This window comes from Aplysia californica, unplaced genomic scaffold (genome assembly GCF_000002075.1).
Source record: "Aplysia californica isolate F4 #8 unplaced genomic scaffold, AplCal3.0 scaffold00456, whole genome shotgun sequence".
NCBI classification, from domain to species: domain Eukaryota; kingdom Metazoa; phylum Mollusca; class Gastropoda; order Aplysiida; family Aplysiidae; genus Aplysia; species Aplysia californica.
The window spans coordinates 123,238-132,946 of record NW_004797726.1 but is presented as its reverse complement, the minus strand read 5'-3'; the positions used below and the strand labels follow the sequence as shown (position 1 = coordinate 132,946).

Below are 9,709 nucleotides of genomic sequence, written 5' to 3'. Positions count from 1 at the left end.
CTCTCTCCCCCTATCTGATAACATATAAAATAGTAACTGTATGGACATGGTTCATACATGAGCTGAGAGTGAACACAGCTTCTTTGGACTGGAAGTACTATAACAATATTGCAGTAGATATCAAGTATTTATCCCGAATGAAGTTTGTAATATTTCTTTTTTGCTTCTGTCTCTTCCCACCCCGCAGTCTGCCAGTATACCTGCCACCAACACTGTCTGCCGGCTGTCAACCTCAACTGCAAGTCCATCTCGGACGACGGCATAGATGTGACGCGGGTGTCAGCGGTTCGAACCCCGAGCCCCTCTGAGCCGCGCTCCTCTCTGGAGACGTCTTTGTCGCTCGGCAACATTTCAGTCCGGCCGGGCAGCGCCAGGAATGTCACCAGCAACAGCAACAGCAACGATGCCTCCAGACTGTCGGAGTATGTGCCAAATTCACCTTCCCTTGTCGCGGACCCTGGTCAAGCCCCCATGCCGGGCGGTATTGGTGGAGGAGGAGGGAACAGACAGGGCAGTGGCCGACCTACGGGACACTCGCCCAAACTGGCGCGATCGTCGAGCGAAGGTCAGGTGACCGTTCCTCCTCATTTTCCATCCACTTCATCTGGCGCTGGTGGTGTTTTGGGACAGTCGTCTGCGGCGCCGAGTTCGCATCATCATCCCCTTCTTCATGGTCAACAACAACAGCAACAACAACAACAACAGCAACAACAACAACAACAACAACAACAACAACAACATATCTCTTCGTGTAGTAACACAGACTCTAGTAGTAGTGGGAGCAGCGTGCACGCCATCCCTCCTGCCTCCTCCTCCTCCTCACAGCCCTCCCCTCAGCCGGCTATAGCGGAGGAGGATCATGTCTCACCCTCTCAACAACAGTCTGTGGCTCTCCCCGGCAGTGGTGATGAGGATGGACATATAGTGGACGGAGAAGTGACAACCATGGCGAAAGAGCTGATTGCCTCTGTGAGTTTAGTGTTTAAGAGTTGTCAAACGTTTCTATAAATGTTCAAGATTTTTTGTTTCTTCAATGTCGAATATCATTGGCCTGCTGTTCAGTTGTGCCAAGCCCCAAAATCTGAAACTTAAGAAAATCATTTTGCTGATGAGTCTCTCTTGTCTTCTTTTGAATGTTTGATGCAAAATCTTCTGAGTTCTGACAGATATTGGCAGTTGGTAGTCTCAAAGTGATGATTTTTATTTGTTCTTTTCTTTGATGATTTTTCTTTGTTCTTTTCCTTGACCATCATGATATAGAATATATTATTTTCGTCAGTGTCAAATGTGAAGTCCTTGGCGCTCGTGTGACCTTATGCAGTTCCGAACGCCGTAAAACCTCTACTAAAACAAAACAAAATGTGAAGTCACCGAGGTCAGGGTTGATAGTTTTAAGAGCAGGGTTAGGGGGCATGATGTGGGTGACCCTCATTATATAGACATGTTTTATCATTATCAAATTCAAGGTTAGGATTAGTAGTGTCAGAGCAAAGGCAAGGGGTATGGAACAAATGATCCTGGTTCAAATACTCAAGTTGAGTTCTTCAATGTGGGTTGTTTGGGAAATTTTCAAGGTTTTCCATATAATTGACTCAGTCCTAATGGGGCGGAAGTTAAATTTTGCGGTCATGCCGTACAATAAATTAACCCTACATTGTTTAAAGTCGTATTAAAAACTCATACGGTCACCAATAATTAATTGATCGAATACAAGATCCAGCTGACTTTAGACTTTTGTCCTCTCAGGAAAAGGACGAGACAGACAGCGGCTATCGGTCAGGCACCATCCCAGACGAGAAGCTGCCCAAAGTGCCCAGCCAGGCCACGCTGGATCGTCAAGAACTGAAGAGGAAAATCGCAAAGTTCAACCATTTTGTCCCTGCTGCTAGTCTGGAAGCGGTGAGTACCAGGCCACTGTTCTCATACCGTACATGATAATGGAACTGAAATCTGCGGGGCTGTCTGATTTTTCTTTGGTTTGACCGTGTTTTCAATATAGACAGGGTTGCTCAAACAGCACTTTTATTGACTACATGATGAATTGTTGTTTCGTCTTGTCCTCATTTTTCATAAATAAATATTTTTCTATTTTTGTTGTTCCTGTAAAAAACTGGCGTATAAGTAAAATGTGGATAAGGACAGAGAAATTTGTCTTACTCGTACTATGAAAAAACCTGTTTATGTGAAGGATGTCACTGATAGGTCCTATTTCTTTATTTTCCCTGTTCGTTCTGTGTCTGTTTCTCTAGCTTTTCCTCGTACATAATGACTTTCATTGAGTGGATGTGCTTCTTTTTCCTCAGACTGGCAAAGAATCATTCCAAGGCTTCCTGAAAGTGACCATGAACCTCATCCGACCAATTACGATGGAGCTAGGTGCCCGACCGCCCTCCATCTACGAGTTGCTGACGCGGGAGCACATCATTGACGAGAACACGCAGCAGGTCGCGTTCTACATGCCCCGCGACACGCACAAGTCCTTACACATTACCAGGTGAGACAATTTACAGTGTGGGTGGTTGGCGGGTGCTCTGGTGTTGTTTGTTCCTTCTTTCCCGTCAAACATCTATCGTCCTGATCTCTCCTCCTTTTTTTATGTTTGTTACTCTCTTGTAACATCTCTAATATTCGGCACTATGACTTTATTGTGTTGCAAGTGCTGTAAAACTCTTACTAAAACTAAACATTTTACGCTATCGTCGTTGTTACAATTTATCCCAGGATGGTCCGCATAGGTAGGGTCGAGCAGCCTTCCTGCTAAACAGTCTAGATCACAGGTGCCAAACGCAAAGCCAGTAGGCCGCATCTGGTTTTGAGAACAATTAAAAGTGGTTTGAGGGAGAATTTTAGGTAGTCCATCCTGAAAAATCTCTCTGTGACATAGAACCTTACTCCAAACATAAATGAACTTGTTGCCCGGAGAAGATGCCAAGCATTCTGCTTTAACAAACTGAGATGAGAGTGAAAATTGACATGCCTTGATTTGTTATTATTTTGTCTGTTTTCATTGATTTTGTTTGAAAATGGGGTTTTTTTTTTTTTTTTACTGCTCAGTGAGTGTTTATCCAGTTTGGTCCACAACCTTGAGTGTGATTTGAGTTTGGCATCTGGTGAAATTGAGTTTGACACCCATGATCTAAATAGTGTCGACGGGTGCTTAAGTAGTATGTGTATAGGTCATCTGCCTCTTTTCTTTGGACAACTGTACTGTTTTTTTCCCTCATCTTCAGTGATATGACCATTAAAGAAGAAGAAATGAGACTGTAAACTGCCCTGCTGTTTTTTCTTGCCTCTCTTCCTTTGAGATATGACCTATAGAGCAGAAATGAGGTTGTCTGTAAAATGTTCTTTATGGTTTTTTTTGGGGTTTTTTTGTCCTCAGTGATACAACAACTAAAGAAGTGGTGACCACGTTGCTGAAAAAGTTCCACATTCTGGATCACCCGCGGAAGTTTGCCATGTACGAGCAGGAGTTCAGCGACAAGAATAAGCTGGGTGAGGAGGGCCTCTTGTCATTTGTTGGATTTTCATTCTGTGGTATCTTTTTAAGAAAGTGGTGTTAGTTTGTCCAATGTTGCAGATGGTTAGGGTGGATTCTCATTCTGTTTGTCTTGTTTTTTACTATGCACTTGATAATTGTTATTGTTTCGATGTACATTTATTTACTTTAACAGCACACACACACACACACACACACACACACACACACACACACACACACACACATACACACACACACACACATGCTGTTGTCTTTTCTTTTATCTGTACTGACACTGTCTTGTTTACTTTCCATCTATATTGACTTGTCCTATACAAGGAGTTTTGTTTTACTTTAATTATTTTTTATTTTTCCGGCTTTATCATCATTTATCACATAAAGAGCTCGCTTATAATTGCTGACTCGTACTTTGTTTTATCAAATAACCAGAATTTTAAAAAATACCAGAGCTTTGGTCTGATTGTTGCTGTGATATTTTAGTTTCTTTTGGGATGTTCAAACCTAACTGATCTAACTAAATTGCATTTGTGGGGTTTAAAATATTAACAGTCAAACAAAAAGAGTTTCTATTGCATGAGTATGCTTTTCTTTACTCTAATTCTGGAACCTTTAGAACCTCTCAGTCATCAGCTGGCGTGTGTTCTCTGTTTCCCAGTGCGACTGCGGCGACTGACTGACAAAGACTTTCCCATCCGAGGCCTCCTGAACTGGGACCCGGAGAGAATCCGCAACTACCGGATGGTTCTGCAGGAGAACGAGACGGGCGAGATTGTGGTAGGTTCACAGTTTTGTTGTTACTTGGGATGCCATTGTTTGCAAATGCGACTTTGTAAGTTCTCTAGCATTATTGCAAAATCTCAGTGGTATCCCTGTTGTTATAGTTCTGTGTACTGGTGGCGAGTTCTTTTATGTCTCATGTTTATAGTAGCGTACTATTTATTTTCGGTTTAAGTATGAACCCCACTCCTTCATGGGTCTTGACGTTCACATAGTTTTTTTTTATCAATGTCACGCTCATAACTGTGCCTGATCTACAACAGGGAACTGCTGTTTTTTCTTTCCTAATCCTTACTATTGTCATTTTTTCCTCTACTTCTTTTGTAAGTTTTGTCACACTCTTGTGACCCACTATTTCCGGGATGCCTTGATAGTCGAAGCAGACTTTGTGCTGTTGAAGCTAGAGAGGTGAGCAGAGTAAGTCTGATTCCCTGAGTAAGGACTTCTTTGTTGACATCCACCCCTTGGCGCTCATATGACCTTCTGCAGTTTCGAGCGCCGTAAAACCTCTACTAAAGCTAAAATTAACGACACTAGACACTAGCAACACAAATATGTCATAAAAGTGCCATAGATTAGTGGTGTTATCATGTTAATCTGTTTCTCTTTACTAAAACTGTCTTTGCTTCAAAGTGTTTCATGACACTACACTCAAACTCAAACTAATCTCCCATACTTGTTTTTTTCCCCATACTCATTATCTTTATCTCTCCTACTTCTTTTCTTTGTATGGGGGTCGCAAGTGCTGTAAGACTTTTACTTTTAACTAAAACTCTCTTCCTTCTCTTCTTTGTATGTTATCTCTCTAGTAACACCTCTAATCTTCAGATCTGGTATAGGCTTAATCTATTTGTGTTGCATGTACTGTAAAACTTTTACTGTGGGTAGTTGGCGGGTGTTCTGGTGGGGTTTGCTCCTTCTTTCCTATCAAACAACTATCGTCTTTATATATTATCTCTCCTCCTTCTTTCTTTATGTTTGTTACTCTCTTGTATCATTTCTAATCTTCGTCACTTATATGACGTAATTGTGTTGCAAGAACCATAAAATGCTTACAAAAACAAAGTTTTACTGAATTACTGAAACTAAAACATGTTTTTCTTTCTTTTCCCCCTCATGTGTCTAGTGGGACGCGTTCAGCCTGCCTGAGCTGGGCAACTTCCTGAAGGTTCTGGACCGGGAGGAGAAGGAGACGATCCTGGAGCTGCGGCACAAGTACGCCTACATGAGGCAGATCATGGAGAAGAGGCTGGTGGAGATACGCAACAGCCGCAAGCAGCAGCAGCAGCAGGCCAAGAGTAAAGCTTAGTGCTTGTTGATTGACTGGTTCCGCCTTCTGGATAAAAGACTTTTATACCAGAGCTAAACTTGGGTATAGCCGCAAGAAGCAACAACAGCTGCAAGCAGCTTAAGGCCAGGAGTAAAGCTTGACCGTAGTTGACTGGTTCTGTCTTCTGGATAAAAGACTTGTATACCAGAGCTAAACTTGGGTCTGGCTGCAAGCAGCAACAACAGGCCAAGAATAAGAGAAAAAAGCTTAGCGGTTGTTGATTGATGGGTGTCTTCTTCAGGATTAAAGACTTGTATACCAGAGCTCTAAACTTGGGTTGTGCCACAAGCACCAATTATAGGCCAAGAATAAGAGAATACAGCTTAGCGGTAGTTGATTCACGGGATCCACCTTCAGTCTGAGTCTAAACCTGAGTATAACTCTGCCTGAACTAGTCCGTGCACCCGTGTATTTCTCAGCTCATGCTGGGATATGTCTACATTTTGTCAGCAAGTTGTTCAACTATTCTAAGCCTAGAAAGCAAAATTTTTCTGGGGAGAGAAAAAACTTGTTTCCATTCTTTTACGAGTTGTACCTGCATTATATTTTCCTTACTTTTTTCAATATTTAGAATTTGAATTTTGACCAAATATATATTTTTTAAAATTCAAAATTTTGGGCTTAGCACATCTTAACAGCCGGCCGACAATATATACAGCTGTCAGCCTGAGAGAGCTCAGGTGCACGGTTCTCCCAGGCTCGGGGGACGAGGACTCAAAGGGTTAGAGTTAGACTTTATAGCACAGCCTGGAATTACCAGTGGATGGACACACAACTCTCAAATTTTTTTTGTTTGTCTCTAACTCAGGACTGAACCCATTGTTTGATTTGACCATTTTTTTTTTTTACGGTAAGCAATGAAAGTATCTTCCCTCCTTCCCCTATTTTGCTACTGCGCATAATTTTGTTAGATACTCAGTTTTCATTTGAAACAGTCGTATATATTTTGGCCGCTAAGAGACTCTGATAAATACTAATTATTGTTAGGCTTGTACAAAAATTGTACAAAAATATGTACCTTTAAAGTTTGTTTCCTAAACTGTCGGGTTTATATAACTGAATATTCGTTGGCGTGCTGCAAAAATGAAAGAGATGAGGATGATGATAACAAAGTGTTCTTTCTTAATCTTAGTTTGAAGAGATTTCGCTTACACAGCTGCAAGCAAGCACCTGTGTTTACCAATGCGTTTGTTGTGTTGAAAGATTTCAGCTGAATAATTGCGGTCTGCTGATTTTCAAGTGTTGTTGTGTCTGCTCTGGAGCAGTCCTGTGTGGTAGCACGTTGTTGCTGATGGCCTGTATGGTAGCATGTTGTTGCTGCTGGCCTGTGTGGTAGCACGTTGTTGCTGCTGGCCTGTATGGTAACACGTTGTTGCTGATGGCCTGTGTCTCTTCTCCCTGTGATGTTAACCCCACAACTACCTTCACTGTACCACAGGCAGTCGCACGTCTCAGCATTATTCTTTTTGCCTTCAATACTTACTTACTTACCTACCAGGTGATGCTACTACTACTACATAGCCCAGAGTTTTTGTTGAAATAGAAGATATTATCATGGATTTTACTTAAGCGTAACTAGATCTTTGGTTGTTTTTTTCTCCAGTTTGTTTTGGTTGTTGTTTTTTTCAGTTTGTTTTGATTTGGTTTTTTTGCCTCGAAAATTTGTGCTTTAAAAGAGAGTGCTACGTTTGCTTGACTTGGGTGAGAGTGAGAACAGTCCTTGAAGATTCCGTGACACTTTTTGTCTGCTAACACAAAGTGTCGTGTTTGTGAACTGGATAAAAGTAAAGTGTAACCCCCTCATCCGTCCTCCTCCCTTGTCTAAGGGATCCAAGTCTGCAACTTCCCCTTCCTGTTAGACATGGCTTTGACCCACTGTGACCCCTATGGTGGCCTTGGTTGGATGTTGCACATCAGGTCAAGCAGTTGGAAATTGGGTGGGCATGGGATGGGGATGGGGTGGGGATATACTTTACTTTTCCTGAGAATATCACAGTTCGGCCTCACATTCAGTTTGGGTCGTGCTGTTTTCTTTGTTCACGGCGTGTTTGCCACCCCGGGGATGTTTTTACTGAGTGTACAACAAGTGAATGCATTCTTGCAGCTAGAGTGGTCTACTTTGGAAGATATATCCGATGTTGGATCTTATCAATTGTTGTAGTTTGTAGGCCTTTGGTGAAAAGTTTTCATTTATTTTGCATGATCTTTTCGTCTCACTTTGCTTGAATTTATACCTTATGTCTAAAAAACTCCCCAAAAACAAACAAAATTGCGCGCGAGTTTTTAAAGTGTAAATATATAGTAAGTGAAGAGTGCAAATTATTTGACAAGATTTTTAGTTAGAAGTGTGGGGGATATCAGTTGGTGATAGTTTATGCAAACTGTATCTGTGTGTCTGTACTTTGAACTTTTGTGTTCAAGATAAAAAAGACAAAAGATTGAGACGTCAGGTCTATCTCCTTGACAGTATGTAGAAGTGGGTTATACCACAGTGAGGTTTGTGGATGTTAAGAAAGGATCCTTAGGCTACAGATCAGGGCACCAGAAATTTTCCTGTGTAGTTGGCTTTACGTGCTCTGCTTGAGGAACTGATATCATCAGAAAGCTGTTCAACTGTTTTAAGCCCAGAAAGCAACATTTTTTCAAGAGAAAAAAAAAAGCTTAATTCTTTTGACAACTGTACGTGTATTATGGATCTTTAAAAAAAAATTTTTCTTCTAAAACTCAAACATTTAGCATTAAAATTTTTACCAAATATTTCTGGAGTGTATGCCATTGAATTGATAGATTACGAGATTGCAACAAGAAACATTTTTTTTTTCTCCAAAATTTTGGGCTTAATACATCTGAACTGGCTGACGATATTCTCCTCTGTCTTTTTAATGTAGTTTGTTTTAACGAAGGATTTGGTTCATTTTTGCTCTGCATTTCATTTGTTCTATCTGTGGAGAACACTTGCCTATTGCCCAGTGCCCCATGCTCAGTTCTCAGTTCCCAGTGTCCCAATATAACAGGGGAATCCGCTTAAACTGAAAGTGGTTAATCCGAAAACAGCGGTAAATGGAAAGAAAATAAAATCTACGTTTTTTTTTTTCTCTTCTAATTGAGCAACATCTCTGAACTGAAGACGCGGCTAAACCGAAAAAAATTGGGTTTCCTCGGGCAGCTTTCGGTTTAAGCGGACTCCTCTGAACAGGGAAGCTCAGTTTCTTCTAGTCCTTGTTTGTTTGGTTTTTATTTTGTACAGTTTTTTTTTTTTCTCCATGTTTTCTTTTTGAAGTGTCTGTCTGTGGAGGAGGTGGTGATGATTGCGCCCTCTCCCCCGTTCCCCGTGACGAAGTGAATCAAACAATTACATGGTTATAATTGGTCGCTTTTAAGCACAAGTGGGCTATCCAACAAAATGCTGTTTTGAGAAAATCGAAGGTAAAGTTTTTGCCCCATGTTCAGTTCCTTTAAAAGACAAGGATAGTTTTCTCTATAACCAATCAAATATACACACCAATGAAACTGAACTTCTATAGGTAGGGCAATGCCCACTTTTGGTTCTAGGTCAAGATTTCTGGAAATCCCCGAAATCTGGGTTAGCCCGCTTGCCCTTAAAAGCGACCAATTATAACCTGTTGTACTGTACACACCTGGTGCATAATGACTGACCCACAGCTGATAGATAGATGTGAAAATTTGTTGTTTTTGTGAATCTCAGTTGGTCAACTTGTTGTTCATTTCTTCCCTTCAGTCTCTGGACAGAATTAAAAATACGGACAAGGTAAGATAATGTTTTATCGTCCCACAGGGACAATAAAATGTTATCTTATTTTGTTTTGTTTTTTTGTTTTGTTTTTTCTGTCATTCTCAAAGGTGCGTGAAAACACCTGATGGTCATTAGGAGCATGATATGCCTTAGTGTGGTGTTGTTTTTGTGTGTAATCATCAAAATAGAAATTTTTGACAATTATGCCAACTTCATGCTGCCCTAGAGTCTGGTGTTGAAAGTGGAAAGAGTGATTTTCTCATTTTCCCCCCCCCCTATGTCTGTAAATATAGTTTACTGCACGTTTGTGTGAATTCACTGGGTAAACATCTGTACTGTAAGTTGT

At 41.1% G+C, this 9,709-nt stretch overlaps 1 protein-coding gene across 1 annotated transcript in view; it reads left to right on the top strand.

Annotated features, from left to right (window-relative positions):
- Positions 1–8,757, top strand: part of LOC101856451 — a gene marked incomplete at its 5' end in the record, with an annotated part of 32,819 nt that extends 24,062 nt beyond the window's left edge. Inside the window, 6 exon segments of the mRNA XM_013086332.2 lie at positions 188–969; positions 1,747–1,899; positions 2,304–2,494; positions 3,383–3,495; positions 4,158–4,276; positions 5,406–8,757. Coding sequence (XP_012941786.1) covers positions 188–969; positions 1,747–1,899; positions 2,304–2,494; positions 3,383–3,495; positions 4,158–4,276; positions 5,406–5,588 — 1,541 coding nt within the window.
- Between the last annotated feature and the right edge of the window lie 952 nt (positions 8,758–9,709).